Source organism: Anabrus simplex, chromosome 1, assembly GCF_040414725.1.
Source record: "Anabrus simplex isolate iqAnaSimp1 chromosome 1, ASM4041472v1, whole genome shotgun sequence".
Lineage (NCBI taxonomy): Eukaryota > Metazoa > Arthropoda > Insecta > Orthoptera > Tettigoniidae > Anabrus > Anabrus simplex.
The window spans coordinates 903,949,886-903,969,126 of NC_090265.1; the positions used below are offsets into that span (position 1 = coordinate 903,949,886).

General features: G+C 38.7%; 1 protein-coding gene across 1 annotated transcript in view; it reads left to right on the plus strand.

Moving 5' to 3' along the window:
* Positions 1–269: 269 nt before the first annotated feature.
* The window catches only part of LOC136874673 (uncharacterized), a 158,735-nt gene continuing 139,763 nt past the window's right edge, over positions 270–19,241 (plus strand). Inside the window, exons 1-2 of the mRNA XM_067148314.2 lie at positions 270–484; positions 796–896. Of these exons, the coding sequence (XP_067004415.2) occupies positions 287–484; positions 796–896 (299 nt within the window). The 5' untranslated portion in view covers positions 270–286. The remainder of the gene's footprint in view (positions 485–795; positions 897–19,241) is intronic.

The window sequence follows — 19,241 nt, forward strand, 5'->3', positions numbered from 1 at the left end:
GCTTGTGGACGGATCAAATACGAATATTCTGAGGTTGCTTTATAAACGAGAAGTAAGTAAGCAAGTAGCTTTATTTTTATAGACGCTTTTACATTCTTTATCATCAGCCAATTACTTGACACCACCTTCAATGCTTTCAAGTATTATTACGCCTGGCTCCCTGTGCTGTTGTATTTTCCGCCTGAATTGAGGTTGGCAGCAGAGTTTGGATATAGATGCTCTTCTATCTTTGAAAGTGACAGACGAAAAACATCGCTTCGCCGCTGGAGTGGAGTATCCAACCAACATGGACCTGTTTAATTCTGAGTTTTCGGAGTGTTTATCTCCGTCCTCAGAAGATTCTTCGGAAGAATCTGATAGTAGTTGGGCTTTTACTCATTCCAGTGTTCAATCCAGTGATTCTTCCCCACTTCTAGTTAAATTTCCCAAAATTACGAGGAAGAGTAGACATGCAGATTTTTTAAAGAAGTTGTATATGAGGGAGGTATGTATTGAAACAAATATTTCTGCGCAGCTTGAGGCTTAGGAATACATCTTGGGTTTGCAAGTCGTTTATGGATACTCTGGTGTAATCCCGCATGTTTCAAATGCGGCATTTACGTTTGTGATGTTCGAACACAGACTGGTGTACTGGTTATGATCTTATGCCCCATTTGTAAGAAGTTCTGCTATAGACCCCGTGTTATTTTTAGAATGATAATGTACTGATATGCAGGCGGTTTTTGAGATTATTTACAACTTTTTATCTGTACGTCCAGCATTTTCCCCAAAATATTTAAGCTGAATTATTTTCAGATTGGAGGCTGTTATAAGAAGAAGGCTAACGATGTGACGAAACCTGCTCTTCAGCGGGTTAAACTTAAAGACATTCTTCCAGTTACTGCTTCTGAGCTCAAGTAAGGAATATTTAGCTATAGATGTGATTGTATTGTTTGGCTGTATAAACTCGCTGAAATACGAATGGTGACTCTTGACTTAGGCTATAGAATGTATAGCATTAATTAATTATGGATAGCATTTAGAGGTCTTCAGCATGATATTTTTGTTGTCTTTATATGTGATTTGATGTTAACAGTTTTAAGTGAAGTTTAAGATCATATTTCAGGTGTCCATAGGTACTGGTTATGTGGCTATTAACTCCTTGAGGAACACCTCTAAAATTCATAGTTGTTCATATGTGGTTATTTGTGTATCAGTAAATTTAATTCCCTAGCCTTTAGTTCATATATGATTTGCAAAGTGTGATTGGTAAAACTTTTGGATGGTCTGCGTTGTTTCAGTGTCGTAATGAATGTTGGGTAGTGCAGTGTCAAAACTGTGATGTAAATTAATATGAAATTTTAAATTATTGGTCTCTTTACAGTCTGTATATGCCAAACGAAGTGAGGCATAAATGGTTAGAATTTGTTTAGGTGTGTATGTGTATTAATTTATCACTGTTAGCATGTTCGTAGCTCGAGGCATTAGGATTTAGACTTTGATCAGTGTATTCGCTGCTCACCATTCACTCGACAAAAGAGATTAAGCTTCATTGAGGAGTGTGTGTAGCGAATATATTTAAATATTACTCTTGGTTGAGAAGGATAGTCATTGGTCGCAGTGCTAGTACAGTCCTCTGTTCCCATTACAAGAGTTTAACCGCTTGATTCGTCTGTCTTGCTCTTTCATACCAGCCTGACTAATTAGCTTGTTAGGTATGTAAATATTCCCAATTGCCAACATGACTGTGAAGAGAAGATAGATTTGTCTCTAAACGTTTCTGTTTGTATACATAGATTCCCATGTGGTCAATCATTTCTTGACGGCCCATAGTATTTATGAAGAGTGTGGAGTTGTGAAAATTAGATCCTTGCTATGTCTGGCATTGTTTCCACATACTTAAGCCTGGCTTTTCATTTTTGTCTTTCAAATCCAATCTCCCTTGGTCAAATCTTGTTTGCTGTGAGCTTGCATCCGGGAGATAGTGGGTTCGGATCCCACTGTCAGCAGCCCTGGTTTTCCATGGTTTCCCATTTTCACACCAGGCAAATGCTGGGGGTGTACCTTAATTGAGGCCACGGCCGCTTCCTTCCAACTCCTAGGCCTTTCCTATCCCATCGTCGCCATAAGACCTATCTGTGTCGGTGTGACGTAAAGCCACTAGCAAATCTTGTTTTCTTCCATCTTTGACTGTATTAGGTCTGCGAGGCCTAAGGAGTCTTTCACTTTTGCATCTTTCATGACCTTTTCCATTTTTTGCAGGTTATTTCTTGAAAAATCAAACCTTTTTACCTTTCTCTTATGTGATTAATGTTTAGAGGAGAGTGATTTATCTTGCACCACTATATGTACTTTAATGGAAGGAAGTTTTGCAGTATACCAGGCCTGACAAATGTTTTTAAATCTAGGAGCCAGGTCATTTTTCTGTTATTCGCATTGTTAATATACTGGCATCTGGCCTTCTGAAAAATAAAACGTGGTAGTAACAGCAATAGTTATTTTGATTTTATAGTTTTATACACAACAACAGATGGCCACAAAATATAAAGACAACAGGACACTGAACTAAATAAGACATGGCACTATGTATACAAATTTATGGAACTAGCCAATTGTTGCATACTTATATTTTGATACTCTTCTAAGAAACTTGTAAATTGTAAAACGTAAATAGCAAAGCGAATATTGTTGTCAACAACATCAAATTGCATGTAACCCTGTCTCCATCTCTCCAGCTCAACACCACTCCTCCCTCCCCCTCTCTCCCCACCAGCCCTGCACAACCCCCTCCTGTTCCCCCTTCACTCGTCCCATCCTCGCAAACACAGCTGAGCCAACAATAGACACGATCGGTGAGAACGGGACCGTTAAATTTGAGGTCAGGCCGTTCGAGAGGACAACCTTTTAATAAGTAAGTTTAATGTTTTCTTCACACTTATTTTTTACTTATTAGCCCAAGTTTCTCATACTACCTCATCTTTTCCATTACAGATTTGAACTTTATTGGTGGTTTCCACTATGTGTCACATACATTTTACCTGGCATTTGTTATCTTCTCAAACATAGTTTCTCAAGTTTTTGCTGCCCTCTTAACTATTTGTGATGTTGACTCAATGAAGACAGAATGTCATTTTAAGTTTTAGCACAGTGCTCGTTTTTTAAATTGTAACACACTGCACGTTTTGAAGTTCCACAACCTCACCATAATCAGTTGTTGTTTTAATTCTGTCATGTCTCATTTGTTTTCATTCTTTTCTTCATTATGTTTTAACACATTTTTTACCATCAGTTATGTAAAAATCTTTAACTTTTTTTTCATTGAAGATGGATTAAACGAGTTGCCCTGTAACTTATATGTATTAAGTAGGAGGACATATTAAATTTCCTTTGTAAAGTCAGATTGCATGTATAGGTATTAGTTTGTTGTTAAAGGATTAATAGCTTAAAATTTAAACATTATTTATCTAATCTCTCTATCTAAAAACAAATATGATACAAAAAACAACCCGTACTTTACAAGACATTGCCTTTTGTGTCTATGCACATACCTAGGAGTTTCGTATCCTGTCAACATACAGAAATAAATTCTGTGAGAGTACATACTATTTCACTTCACAATAACAATTCTGTTGAAATAATTTAATACCGTAGCAAACAAGATTCTATTTTGATAGTAAAGGAGCATCGCAGTATATCATTCGTGTCATTTACTTGAGGAGAATATTTGAGTTATTTCTAATGTGGTAATACTTTCTTTACGAGAGGTTTCCTCGACACCCAGACGTTCGTACTTAACATTAATTTTTCTTCTATTGCTTATATAATGCAGCCTTGATTATGATTTAAAATGGTAATAACGTTAATATCAAAGCAGAAATCGCCTAGAGTGTCAAGGGGTTGTGTATTATTACATGTGCTCTGCAGGAGTTCAGCGACACCAAAGCAGGAATTAAACATATAAAGGGGGAGAATGCTCAGCTCAAAAAATAAGGCACCAAAGAAAGAATCTTAGGTGCCATGGTGACCTGGCACCTGGGATTTGTCATGCCCTGCATTATACTTCTGTTGTTGATTTGTTTATGGAAATTTACTATGTGTTTCGGTACCACTAAACCACAAATGTTCAATTACTGTAAAGTCAAGAAACTACTATGGTAAAGTATGTTGTAATTGATTGATGTACCTAGAATTTATTATTTTAACCCTTATGGTTTATTTTGGTCCATATTGACTTGTATTTAATAACAACATTGAAAAATCACTAGTAATGTTATATGTCTGCCTTGTCAATACTAATAAAAAGCTATTTAATCCATATTAGTTAAACTGTCATACACATTTCGGGAACCACACCTATTCTCTTCATCAGCGACCAAAAAATCCACCAAATCTGCGGACTTCATTCAAAAACATATTAACAGTATACAGTACAGTACTATCATGTTATAAATTAAAATACAGGAATTGTTACTTAAATAAAATATTTAAAGTTACTTAAAAAAGCATCTTTTCTTCTTAAAATATTCTTATGTCTCTAAAAACAGTGTGTTTGTCAAAAATTTATATTGCAGCTCCTTCTGTACTGTCTAATAACTTTCTAGCCAGGTTGTGATTAAGCTTTCCATTACACTATAAAACAAGAAAAATACAATTCTTATTTGCAAGATACATGAAAAGAAGAAATTGAAGATTGAAGTTAAATGAATAAGTAGACTTACTGTTTTGGCTGCTTGTTTGCATATAAAACCAAACCTCACGACGCAACAGCCCCGAAGGGCCATGGCGTACCGAATAACCGCTGCTCAGCACGAAGCCTGCAGATTGTGAGGTGTCGTGTGATCAGCATGATGAATTCTTTTGGCCCGTTATTCTTGGCTTTCTAGACCGGGGCTGCCATCTTACCGTCAGATAGCTCCTTAATTGTAATCACGTAGGCTGAGTGGACCTCGAACCGGCCCTCAGATCCAGGTAAAAATCCCTGATCTGGTCGGGAATCAAACCTGGGTCCTCCGGATAAGAGGCAGGCACGCTATCCCTACACCGCGGGGCCGGCACTTGTTTACGTATGCAGAACTTGCATACATGCAGCTGACCTTGACTAGTGAATCAATGTGATTTTGCCTTTCTTTCTCACAGACCATGCAAGCCAGTTTTGTTGTAACTCACTCCTTTGTTACCGTGTAAACCCAAAAATCAAAAGTCCATAACATAAGAAAATGAAAAATCTTTAAACTAGATGTAATGATTAATATATCTGAAGACAAGATCTTAATTTCATTTTCTATCTATGGCTTTATTATTTCAGAAAAGCAACAGTAAGTCCCAAAAGAAATACATATAAACAAAAGCACACAGAAACGCCCAAAGAGCATACACATCAAAGAACATACATATCATTACTTTTCCCCACTAGTAAGGGATACATACAATTTCATAAAAGTATAGTAGATTACCTAAAACCTAAGACTACTTATTTTAATTTAAATGTGTACAATAAACATACATTGTGCTAGTTAGGCTAAGAATCTAGATCAGAGTGGAAACCGATGGGGCAGCTTCACCACTCTGCCCGACCTGGTGACATAATCACCACCTGATTCCATAATCGCCCGCTCTTCCCCATCACCACTAGGCTGCTGATTGGAGTTAGCTTTGATGGACTCCATGTGCGAACTCTGTACCTCTTGTCTGCTCATTGGCCCAAAGACTCTTCTGAGAAATCAGAAATAGCAGGACTAGAAATTTGAAGAGCACTTCGCTTTAACCAGCTAACATGCATAGTATGTGTCGCCTCCCAACCGAACAAATCCACCACAACAGAATAAACTCTTGAACCCAAACTACACAGTAGTCTTCCTGGAACCCATTTCTGATAGCCTTTTACATTTTTTATTTCCACCAAAATCTTCTCACCAGCCTCGAAAGTCCTACAGCAAAAACGATTATTCTCTTGGTCTTTCGACTTCTAACTACCAAACGATAATTTGCGCGAAGACTTACTAATAACTGGGTTCATGCCAGTCAGAGGCTTCCGTGGCTGGTACAGCAAGACTTTAGCCATAGGTGATACTTCTGTGACTGATAAGGGTGTAGATCTGTAATAGAATAAGCAGTCGGCCAGACATTGCTCGGTGGATAAGGTTTTATTTTTAGGGGACATAATGGACTTGACAAGCATTTTCTTAAAGGTTTGGACAGATCGTTCAGCCAAACCATTGCTTTGAGGGTTATATGGTGGACTGAACATTAATTTTATTCCTCTATCTCTACAGTATGTAACAAGGTCTTGACTTCTAAAAGGAGGACCATTGTCGGTTACTATTGTATGGGGGTATGTTAACCTAGCGAATACCTCCTCTAACTTTTCTAGTACCGGCTGAACTGTTGTAGACTTTAATTAAAAACATTCGATCCATTTAGAGTATGAATCGGGTAATGTAAGAAACTTTATACCTTGTAATTCGAACAGGTCCATGTGGATGCACTCAAAGGCCTCCTGGGAATCCGGCCTGGAAACTCTATCCTTTTTAGGGAAAGAGCAATCAACTGACAACTCTCACACAACTGGGCCATTCTTTCTATGTCTTCATTCAAACGCGGCCACCAGACATGCAACCTTGCAAACATTTTGGTTCTGATAATACCATTATGGTTATGGTACAAAATCTCGACGACTCGACTCTGGACTGAACAAGGGACCACAACTCTATTCTCATATAGCAGACAACCATCACTCACTGACAGACTATGCCGCATTCCGTAATAGCGCCGTAAGTCAAATTCCCTTTTAACATTATAGTGATACCAATTGGACTGCACACACTCTACAACTTTATTTAAAATTGGATTAAACTTAGTCGATTCCGCCACGTCTCTTTACGACAATAAGGGGGAATTCAAATACAAAAAATTACACTCAGGGACGTCAATGTTATCTCCCGAGAGTAAACGAGACATGGAATCAGCTTGAGGAATCTGTTTGCTTTTTTTACACAGGAATTTATAATTATAAGCCGATAAAATGACTGACCATCTTACTAGTCTTGAACATGCCATTTCAGGAATTTTTTTGTTTTCCGAAAGTGCCTTTAGCAGCTCATGATCACTGTACAAAAGGAATTCCCTCCCAAACAAATATTTATGAAACTTTTTACCTCGAAACACAAGTGCTAATGCTTCCTTATGAAGCTGACTATAATGCCGCTGGGCTGAATTCAACGTAGCTGATTCAAAAGCTATTGGTCGCTCCACCCCATCGATGAGGTGACTCAGTACAGCACCGACTACCGACGCCATAGGATGAACTATCAATGGCTAACACTACAGGTTTGGAAGGGTCGTTTAACGTTAACAATGACTTCTCTGATAGAAGAGTTTTGCTTTTAGAAAAAGCCAACTTGCAGTCCGTTGACCACACCCACGACAAGTTTTTCCTTAACAGACTATATAATAGTTCTAGATTATCAGGACATTGATATAAATTGTTGATAATAATTGAGTATGGTCAAATATGACTTGAGTTGAGTAACATTTTGGGGTCTAGGTGATTTTCTCAACCTTACTCCATGAAGGACTTCGACCATTTTCTGACAATTGGAATTCCAAAAACTCAAGAGACTTAATGAAGAAAACACACTTTTTTGATATTTATTTCTATGTTAAATTCATCTAGACAGGACAACAGCAACAACACAGACATGCGAGCTTCTCTATCAAACCTCCTACAATCACATCATGTAAAAGCCAAACACAATTCTGAATACCACGCAAGACGTGGTCCATCATTCCTTGAAATTTTTCCGGCGCAGAGGCCAACCCCATAACTAGCTTGTGTATAAATAAACCTTTTTGATATGTTTGTAGTAAGTAATTTTTGCCTTTGCTCACCCACTTCCACCTGAAAATAAGCGTTGGTTAAGTCAATTCGACAAAAATACTTGCAGTTAGAAACTTTATTAAACAAATCCTATGCTTTCGGCAGGGGGTGTTGGTCCACCTGTGTTTGAGGGTTCAGTGTCGTTTCTAGATCTACACAGATACGGACCTTCCCATTCTTTTTAGGAACGCACACCATCTGGCTAGCCTATTCTGAAAACTGTATTTTGGTTATAACACCTTGCTTCTCTAGCCTATCTGACTCTTGGTCAACCCCAGTGCGAAGTGCATATGGCACCTTGAAGGCCCTGTGAAACACCGGCACGGTGTTATCTTTCAATGATATGTTGGCTATGTATGACCTGATGGGTTTATCATCATTTGAATACTTTTGGGAACAAAACCTAGCAATATGACCCTCCTCTTGACAAGCAAAACATTTCCACTTTTTTGCAGGACAGTTGTCGGGATTATGCTTTACAAAACATTGTCCACACCACTTGATCTGTTGAGCAGGTGGAGATCCTGGCCTAGACTGCGTAGAAGACCAATTTTAACATTGAACCAAACTACAGCATCCAGAGTTCTGACTGACTGGGCTACTTGGGCGAGAACTTCGTCTACCTGGACTACCGTTGCGGCCACCGTCACGAACTGGGCTGAAACCTCTTGTTCTGTAGACCTGACTACTGCTGGACTGTGTCCATATAACTGAGCCAGACTCGGTAGACTGGAATACCTTTGAATTCTCGGTGGCTGCATCGAAATCGACGCAAATGTTTATTGCTTGTTCAAAAGTTAATGTAGCAGGCTCCGACAAAAGCCGCTGTACCATCTGTTTGGACGATAAACCCAAAACAAACTTGTCACATCGATTAATGAGTCAAAGTCGACTGCATGCATTTAAGTTTTATATACAGATACTTGAAAAAGTATTCATACACGTCACATTATGCAAGAACTGTACATACATGTGCGTAGATTTAAGGGCAAATATCGAAAGGTAATATAGATAAAACACGGATTGCATACTTTGGAATGTTGGTTATTTTTTACCATCAATACATGCTTACAATATGAAGGTACATCTGAAACAAAAAAGACAGCCGCATTCCCTCTAAAGAATTACACACAGGAAAAGTATTCGTGCACCACATCCAGTTCGAGATGTTTGTTTACTTTTCAATACTTCGTTGGGTTGCCCTTTGCCTGCAGTTGTCGTAGGATGGAAGCAGTTAAGTTCTCGGTAACTGATGACGCAATGTTGTTCCATTCTTCCAGTATGGCAGTTTGGAGATCATCCTGTATCTAATTTTCTGCCCAATATCTCCCACTTGATCTATCGGATTGATGTCGGGGGACTGAGGGGGGTGTAGGAAGGTGCTTTGGCACATCGTAAAGTATCCACATCTTTATATTATGAGCGGTGTGTTTTGGATCATTGTCCTGCATGAACATGAAATTATGTTCCAAACCAAGTTTCCTAGCACTGGTGTAAGATGTGTTTTGAGAATATTTATATAGCATTTGTGATCCATGATCCCATATATAAAACAGAAATTTCCAACACCGCAGCATTCATGGCACCCCAGCCAGTAACGGAGCCCCCTCCATGTTTGACTGTAGGAGTGAGATTTTTGGGGTCCAGTTCTGTGTTCGGTTATCGCCACACTAATCTTCTCCTAACGGAACCAGATAAGTTGTGTTTACTTTCATTGGTGAAAATCACACAGTTCCAAAATTCGTCCATCTTATTCACATGTTTTAAAGCAAATTTGAGATGTTTCTTGCGGTTCCTTGCACTAAGAAAAATATTTCTCCTAATTACTCAACCATTATACCCTACTGATTTCAAGGTATTTCGCTTAGTATCCGTACATACCTTAACGCCCCGCTTCTCCAACTTGGCAGCAATCAGTGGGGTACTAGTTTTCAGATTTTTTTCACAGTTTGAACAATAGACACCCTGTCCCTCTGAGACATTACTTGAGGACGACCACTTCTGGGCCTGTTCCGTACACTTTTAATCACACAATACCTGTCATTGAGGGATTAAACTGTCGACCGAGGTCGACTGATTATTCATGAAATCTCAGACAGGGACTTTGTTTCATTGCAAAGCTTGATAATTATTTTTCATTCCTCTTGTGTTGTTTTTTGCCCTTTTCACCCCATTGCGCTCGTTTGATCCTTGCATCAGCTGCAGGCGTACACAGCGACTATACATGTGGACTGCAGTAATCGCATGCCACTGCATGTACACAAGCCTCGGAAGGGCCCTGCATGTGACTACAAGGAACTGTTTCTTGGTGTACGAATACTTTTATGAGGTGCGTAATGTTAGACTCAACCTGTACAATCAACGATCTAGACTTCTTGATGCTATGAAATGGGGCAAAGAACGTTCAGAAATTACGTCTCGTTCTATATTAACCATACAGTCCCCTTGCATATCAATATATTTATACAGAGATGCCATGAATGTATACATAGTCAGCATTTTCACATGTATGAATACTTTTTTGAGTATCTATATGTAAACAAGCAGTCACAGCAGAAAGTCTATTTATTAATTCAATTTCAATTTATAACTTTTCACTTTATTCTTTTCATGTACAGGGTGGCACACGATAAGTCACCTGATTTGTTTCATGAATTACACATTTGTTGTTGACAAGATTTGTAATTTATTGATGTAGAAGTGAAGAATACAGCTTGGAAATACAACCTGATGAATCACATGTTTAATATGACTGCCATTTTGTTTTACAACTTCTTCAGGTTGCACACGTGCATTTGTGATGATTCTCCAACACAAATCTTCTGGAATGGTGCGGCATAACTCCACAATGATGGCCCTAAATTGCGCTGCTACACCTGCGCTACACCTTCTCTTTAAGGAACCCCCAAAGGAAGAAGTCACATGGGTTAATGTCTGGGCTGTGAGATGGCTACATTCCTCCTCCTTCATAACGTTCTGGAAATCTGTTGGACAGTACCTTAAGGCCAAGTCTTTCGTGTAGGAAATCAATCACAACGTGGCAGTATGGGGGCGTGCTCCATCCTGCATTAACCATTGTGTCTGCAATGGAAGACCTGTGGCCATGAGTTGAGGAAAGAACTGGTTTCGCAGCATGTTTAAATAGTGTTCACCGGTTACTGTAGCATTGAAGAAAAATGGACCGATGATTCCATGGCTTGACATCGTGACCTACACATACACTTTCTCCCCATAGGTATCTTTCATGTGGATTATTCATGGAGGTTCACATGCCCAAAATCGAACGTTCTGTTTGTTCACAACACCATTTACATAAAAATAAGCTTTGTCCAAAAACCATGTGTTGTGTAGCACTGCCTCTTGGTCTTGCTCGATTGCCCACCTTGCAAATTTTAGTCTCCACTCCTTATCTCTCGAAGTAATCTATGCGCCACAGTCATCTTGTATGGATACAAGCGAAGTTCGGATTGAATAATTCTTTGTACTGATTGGTGTGAAATTACCAACTCGGCACTGGCTCTTCTTGTTGATTTACTCGGACTACGAGTCAAAGCCACTCGAAATGCTTCTGTGTTTTGCGGCAAACGTATGGTACGTGCATGTGGCCGCTTACACTCCAAAACAAATCCAGTACTTGCAAATTTGTGATGTAATCTGCGTATTGTCTGTGGGCTGGGAGCCCAGCGTGTGCCGAAATGAGCACGAAACCTTCTCTGTGTCAATGTAATACTGTTCTTCGCCACGAACAGTAACACAATCTTCGTCTTTTGTGCGACGGTCAACCGTCCTTTGTGTGCCATCGCGGCAAACTGAAATGGCGGACTCAAAACGGACGCAATGAACTCGTAACGACATCTGGAGTAATTTCCATGAACTGCACGAAGTTGAGCGCACAATTTGAAAGATATTGCTCCAATAGTATACTTGTAGGGTCAAAATTCAATGGGGTGACTTATCATGCGCCACCCTGTATCTTGCAAATAAGACTTCGATTTTCTTTTTGTTTCATAATGCAATAGAAAGGTGAAACACAACCCATTTAGAAAGATGTTAGCCATTTTGGAGGTATTTTCAACACACAAAGTGTAGGTACAGAAGGAGCTGCAATATAAATTTTAAGTTTTAAATTTTCTATGCACACATTGTTTTTTAGAGAATAGATGTTTTTATGTAATTTTAAGGATTTTATTTAGAGGACAATTTTTATGTATTTTAACCCTGTCGTGCGCACAAGCCTCATATGAGGTAAAAAAATTATGTTTCTTTTAGTGCGCGTATTATTTGTTATTGTCATAAATTTATGGAAAATTATGACTGCTCTTCACTTTAGACCTCATTAGTTACAACTATATCTATGAGACGACAGCACTTCCTTGCAGCTGCGAAGTTGTAGGCAGTTGTAGCGCTTTTGTTATTTGTATGTGTCATATGGAGACTACATTACTGAAATTGGTACGTCCTTTATAAATATATGTAATTGGTAAGTAAAATGTTTTATATAGTAGAAAAGCATGCTCTTTCCCAATGGTATTAGTATTTTTATTGTACATGAAAATTATTACCATTATTTTGTATAATAATATAGGGGCCTCATATGAGGTCTAAATGAACGAAAGGTTATGGTTCACAGTCGTAACCTCAATTAGAACTACACCATATTGTAGTGTTTTGATGGAATTTTTGATGCAAACCAAGACAGGCTGCTGATGTTTCATGCCACATTTGTCATATATTCTCATTTCTATGTTTTAGAACAAAATGGATGAAGAACCAGGGCCGTCTGTAGAAAATGTACAGTCTTCACAGCGAATGTCACAATATACTCTGCGCCCTGTCAATAATAGCTGACAATATGACATACAATCGCTTTTGCGAGATACGGAAGTATTTGCACTTCATTGACAATCAGAACATTCCAGCAGGCATCAATGATCGGCTTATGCGTTTACGTCCTATGATTGACCATTTCAAGCACATCTTTAGATGTTCTTCCCAGCCAGAAGAATTTTCATCAGCTGATGAAATAGTCCCTTTCAAAGGCCAATCAAAGCTGAAACTATATATGAAGAGTAAACCCTAAAAATGAGGCTTCAAAATTTGGGTCTTAACCAGTTCCTCAGGATACATCCGTAACTTTGAGGTATATCAAGGAAAAGTGCAAAATGGTGAAGGTCATTCAGAATTTGGAGCAGTTGGTGATGTTCTTAGGCTGTGTGAAGACGTGAAGTTCAAAAGCCATAAGCTTTTGATAATCTGTTTACGTCAGTTTTCTTCTAGAGAAACTTATGCTTCCAGGGCTATCAGAGCATACAGGCTTTGTGGTACTGATCTCTAGCTGCGGTCTGTGAAAACCATAAAGAAGGAACCGAGAGGGTTGTACTCTGTTACGTCGCAGTCCAACATTACAATAACCTGCTGGCATGATAATTCATTTGTACACGTAGCATCTATATTTGCTGGAGCAGAACCTGTAGGTGTTGCTACGAGATGGTGTCGAAAACTGCGCGCAATCATTGAAATTCCACGACCATATTACATCAGCATTTACAATTCCCACATGGGCGGCGTACATCTAATGGACTCACTCATAGGTCGTTATCAGCACACCATAAGGCACAAAAGTGGGTACTTCAGAGTATTCCATTATCTACTGAATGCAACCATTGTAAACTGTTGGATCCTCTGGAGGATGAACCCAGATTGTGAGAAGTTGGATCTGTTAGAATTCAAGTCCTCAACAGCTACTTCTCTCATTTACATGGGAAGCAATCATCAATCCAAGAAAGGAAGACCCGCTTCACAGACTCTACCAGCAACCAAAAATTGGTTGAAAGTGAAGGCTACCGATAAGGTGAGAAAGGATAGAAGTGTCACCTTCACGGTTGTTCATGGAAAACCAGGTATGTATGCCTTCACTGCCTAGATGCCCTTTGTCCATAATGTTTTGAGGAATTCCATAGCAGGAAATAACAACAACAGCCACTCCTTAATGCAACATTTGGTTTGGTAAAACGTGTGTGTAAAACTGACATCCAGTGCACAGTATCTCCCGAGAAAAGTATTCCTCGGTTCAGTTGTGTTGTGGTTTGTGGACTCCCTTCAAGCACATAGGCCTCATATGAGGTCCGTATAATTTTCAAAGAAAATGAACTATTATTTCTTTTCCTTTAATGTGATTGTATTTTGTAACCTTCCAATGAATAAAAAATCAAGACAATATTTTTTTCCACTTCAAACTGAAAATGCATGCACGAGAGGGTTAATTTATAACTTATTTATTAGTATATTGTTAATATGTTTTTGAATCAAGTCCACAGATTATTTGGTGGAATTTCGGTCGCTGATGAAGAGAATGAATGTGGGTCATGAAACACATATGACAGTTTAATTAATGTGGATTAAATAGCTTTTCATTAGTATTGACAAGGCAATACCTGTGGTTTAGGTAGGTTGTAGGGAATTAAAAATGTAATTATTATACTTGTGTTGTACAGAGCTGCCTCAACAATTCTATGCCCTCACCCAGAGGAGGATATGTGAGAATTTACAGAGGACAGAAGTATTTAGTTAGCAGTATGCAAAGCTTGTTGGATATAAGGGTCCAGGTAGAGGTGGTGACTACTGAACGAGTTAGCTGTGTGGTTAGGGTCACATAGCTGTGAGCTTGCATTTGGAGATGGTGGGTTGAAGAATCCCATCATCAGCAGTCATGAAGATGGTTTTCAGTGGTTTCCCATTTTCATACCAGGCAAATGCTGTACCTTAATTAAGGCTGCAGATGCTTCCTTCCCAAGCCTCCCATTCCTTTCCCATCCTTTCGTAACAAAAAAAACCCTTCAGTGTGTTAGTGCGACGTTAAACCTCTAACGGCCGGGCTGAGTGGCTCAGACGGTTAAGGTGCTGGCCTTCTGACCCCAACTTGGCAGGTTCGATCCTGGCTCAGTCCGGTGGCATTTGAAGGTGCTCAAATACGTCAGCCTCGTGTCGGTAGATTTACTGGCACGTAAAAGAACTCCTGCTGGACTAAATTCCGGCACCTCGGCGTCTCCGAAAACCATAAAAGAGTAGTTAGTGGGACATAAAACAAATAACATTATTATTAAACCTCTAACGAGAAAAAAAAAGAGGAAATGACTAATACTAGGAAAGCACTGACAGTTTTCAATGATGACAAAGATATTTTCAAAAAGATACAGAAGTTGAAAACTAGAAAAGCAGCTGGAATTGATGAGATTCTGGGGATATACTAACATATTTGCTATCACGTAAGTACCATACCTGAGTACTAATTTGATTACTGTTTGCATTAAAGAACTATATCAAATGAATGAGGACTTGCAATAGTAGCCCCCGTATACAAAGGAAAGGGTGATAAACAGGCCAGTCTGCTTGACATGTGTTGCATATGTAAGCTCTGGGAATGCATTTTTTCTGATTATGCTAGACACATTTGCAAAATTTCCAACTCGTTTGATAGAACACACTTTCGTTTTAGGAAAGATTATTCCAATGATGCTCAACTAGCAGGAATACAGCTAGGTACTGTATAGCAAACATTTCAGATTCAGGAGGTCATATGGCCTGCATCGCTATTGACCTACCCAAGGCTTTTGACAGGGTAATCATGGTATACTACGGACAGAAATGAAGGCTATTGGACTAGACAGAAGAGCGACTGAACAGGTGGCTGAATTTTTATAAAAATGGAACTCTATTGGAGTAGATGAAGCATTATCTGAACTTTTAATGATTTAGAGGGGTGTTTCGCAAGGCAGTGTTATTGTACTTTTATGTTTTAGTATATAAACGACTAAGTAAGTTGGCTGTGCGGTTACGGCAGCATAGCTGTGAGCTTGCATTCAGGTAGGTTTGAATCCCACCAGTGGCAACCCTGAAGATGGTTTTTCATGGTTTCTCATTTTTACACCTGGCAAATACTGAGGCTGTCCCTTAATTAAGGCCATGGCTGCTACCTTCCCAATCCTAGCCATTTCTCTTCCTTACATCCAAAGTAAAGCTACAAGACTTGTTGTGGGTTATTTACAGCAAAAGATTTGTGTTACGAAAATGTTGCAAAGATTGGGCTGGGAAGACTTGGAAGCAAGGAGACGAACAGCTTGACTAAGCGGTAGATACAATTTATGAATTTCATTGTAGAATTCCGTATTGGTGTTAACTCAACTTTGGTTTAAAAGAGTTCCAATGAGTTTTCCCTATCCACATAGAAACTTAAATTCCGTCAGAACTCTGGTCGAAAAGTGCCAACTCTATATTCAGACGTTATACCTGCCACAAATATTATTATACTACAATGTAGTGTTAACAATAGAAGCGACTTGCCTCTTGAAGAAAAAAGAAGATAACACTCAATAAAAACATCTCATCAGTAGATATAATTCTTCAAATACATAATCATCACTATGCTTTTTTATGTTTTTTTCTCAACTCTTTATCAGTGTAGAACATAAGCCTTCTTAATCAAATTTTACATTTCTTAATGTTTTAATTGTTTGTCAAGTTTCATAACATACGCTTTTCTTAGCTGATGATGTTCCGCAAAATTAGAACGAAACATGTACTATTATAATTAGACAATAAGGCATTAAGCTAAACTTGTGTAAAATTTATAGATTAGCTAATAAATTAAGTATTGGAAGGTGGAATATTTTTTTAAACCAAAGTTAATCAGTATGTTCCAAGCTGTAAGCAGGGAGATGGTGTGCAATGATTTTAGGAGACAAATAAAGCTGGAGTGAAGGTTTTAAAATGAGGAAAGATCAGAATATGTGGATAATTTTGGAATTCAAGAGGAAATAGGGACTAGAATAATTTACTGAGAGAGATCTTTGATAAATAAATTTTGTTGGCAACATGAATATGAATTTCTTTGATTTACCATTTTCACATCAGGTGTCTCGTAGCACATCGGTAGGTTTCTTCATGAAGGGTGTGACATTTTCCTTGTAAGTTAGTGTGGTGTTAAATTGCTAAGAAAAGAAAGAGGGAAAGCTTTTGGTGGAGTAGCAGTATGTGCAGTATAGTAAAGTTGTCACAGTAAGGTCACTAGCCACTTAAGTTAGCGCTAAATTATTTTGAATGTAGGCTAACATCTGTTTGAACATTTGATAGTTTATCAGGGTTGGTGGAGATTTAAATCAGATTTATTATTTAAATCACAATGTGAATTTTGAATGCCTGTCAAACATTATGCTGTTATAATGAAGTAGGTAAAATATGGTAAAAAAAAAAACAATGTAATTTCTAAATTCATGACTGCCATTGCATCATCAGCAGATATGGAAAGAGATTTTTCTGCTTTTGGTGCAGTGCATTTATGACTTAAATTAGGGACCAAGAAAACTTTCAGATTGGTATTTCTAATAAAACAGTTACACACAACAGGTAATCAGATGGGGGTATGTAACTCTAATAAAATATAGTATTAAATTTGCAGTATCTCTTAAAAATGGTTCAATCCTCTTCTATGATATATAATTTCAAATTTGGATGGCAACATTGTGTGTTTTAACTTTATATTATACTGATGATATTATTTACATTATTTCATATAAATAAAATTATTAGCATTATTGTCACTTTTCATGTACAGACTTTATTTTCATACACAAAAGTTATGAACCGGCTTTGATGGTGGGGTTATATAAGATCAGTGGAGGAGGATAGGTTACCTATGAGAATAGTGGACTTGTCCATGAATGGTAAGATAAGTAGAAGACCAAGATGATGATGGTTAGTCTTGGTTTTCAGTTATTAGCTGGGCTGAGTAACTCAGACTTGGCAAGTTTGATTCTGGCTCAGTCTGATGGTATTTGAAGGTGCTCAAATACATCAGCCTTGTGTCGGTAGATTTACTGGCACATAAAAGAACTCCTGTGGGACAAAATTCTGGCACTTTGGCATATCCAAAAACTGTAAAAAAAAAAAAAAAAAAAAAAAAAAAAATGGGAGTGTATATTGGCAACCACAGGGCCTTTAGCTGGGTGTGGAATTGCTTCCTCTTTGACCAGTTTCCTCATTTTCAACTTTCCTATCTGATTTCCCATTCTCATCTCTAGTTCTTTTCTGATCCTGGTGGTATTAGGTTTGCGCAGCCTAGGGTGTCTTTCATGCCTTTTGTGGCCATTCCTTTTGTTATTGATGCCTTCATTCTTTGAAGGCCCTATCGCTTCTGTTTTTTCTACCCCCTGTGGGTGGGGGAGGCAGACGAAGAATTCACAGACGGTATCGCCTGCCTGTCATAAGAGGCGACTAGAAGGGGCGACCAAGGGATGATCCAATTAGAACCATGAAACTACTTGTAATTAGTACCATCACGCAAGGAACACCATGCGCTGCATTTCCTTGCCCGTAGTACCACTATGTTAGGTACGCGATAGGTTTGTGATTAGTAGTGACAGTGTGTGAATCAGGATGTGGGTCCTACAGTATCTGTGATTCGTACCCCTAAATGAGCGACGCCATGGTTCTGCTTTACCTATGCTCAGTTCCCACTATGTGAGGAACGCCATAGGTTTGCGTTGCCTGCAAATAGCGCTGCAATGTGCGAAACGCCATAGGTCTGTGTTACATGTGCACATTACACTACTGTGAATAGTACCATAATGTGTAGAATACCGCGAGTCTCTGCTACTTTTGATTAGTACCGCAACATTACACATAGCATGGTTCTACTTTCCTACTGATAAATACCATTATGAGGGGCTGATGACCTGGATTTTGGACCCGTTTCGACTATAAGCATAATCGATTCAGCATCGTGCTATAGAAGCCGTCCCTTGGTCAGTAATACTATTGTTTTGTGCCAGCTTCTGTGCATGTGAGGCACTGTGGGTCGGATCCACTGATCGTTTTAAATTTATATCCGTCCATCCATTCATTCTTCGTTCTCATGCTTTGAATTCTGGTCAGTGGAGGATTTTGGACTTTTAATTTCTCATTTCATTTCGTCTCATTTCGTACCATTAGGGGCCGATGACCTCTATGTTAGGCCCCTTCAAACAACAAACATCAATCAATCATCTGTTTTTTCTCCTGTAGTTGGGGTGGTAGAATATATCCGGACTATCCCCTGTCTATCATAAGGGATGACTAAAAAGGGGACCAGGGACTCTCAACTTGGGAGCTTGGGTTGATGAGCACAGTCCCCTTAGATGGGTCTAACATTAGTTCCACTTACTTGTGTCAGTCTCCTTGCTTTAACCGTTCCTATAAGAAATAAATTGACAATACAATATCAAGTAAGTGATATTACATCAGTCTTGGGACTAGTTTCAGCCACTTAGTGGCCATCTTCAGCCAAATAAGTTAAACAGACTATGTGATAACTAAAACATATGTATAACAGACAAAGACAATGTTGCAGGAA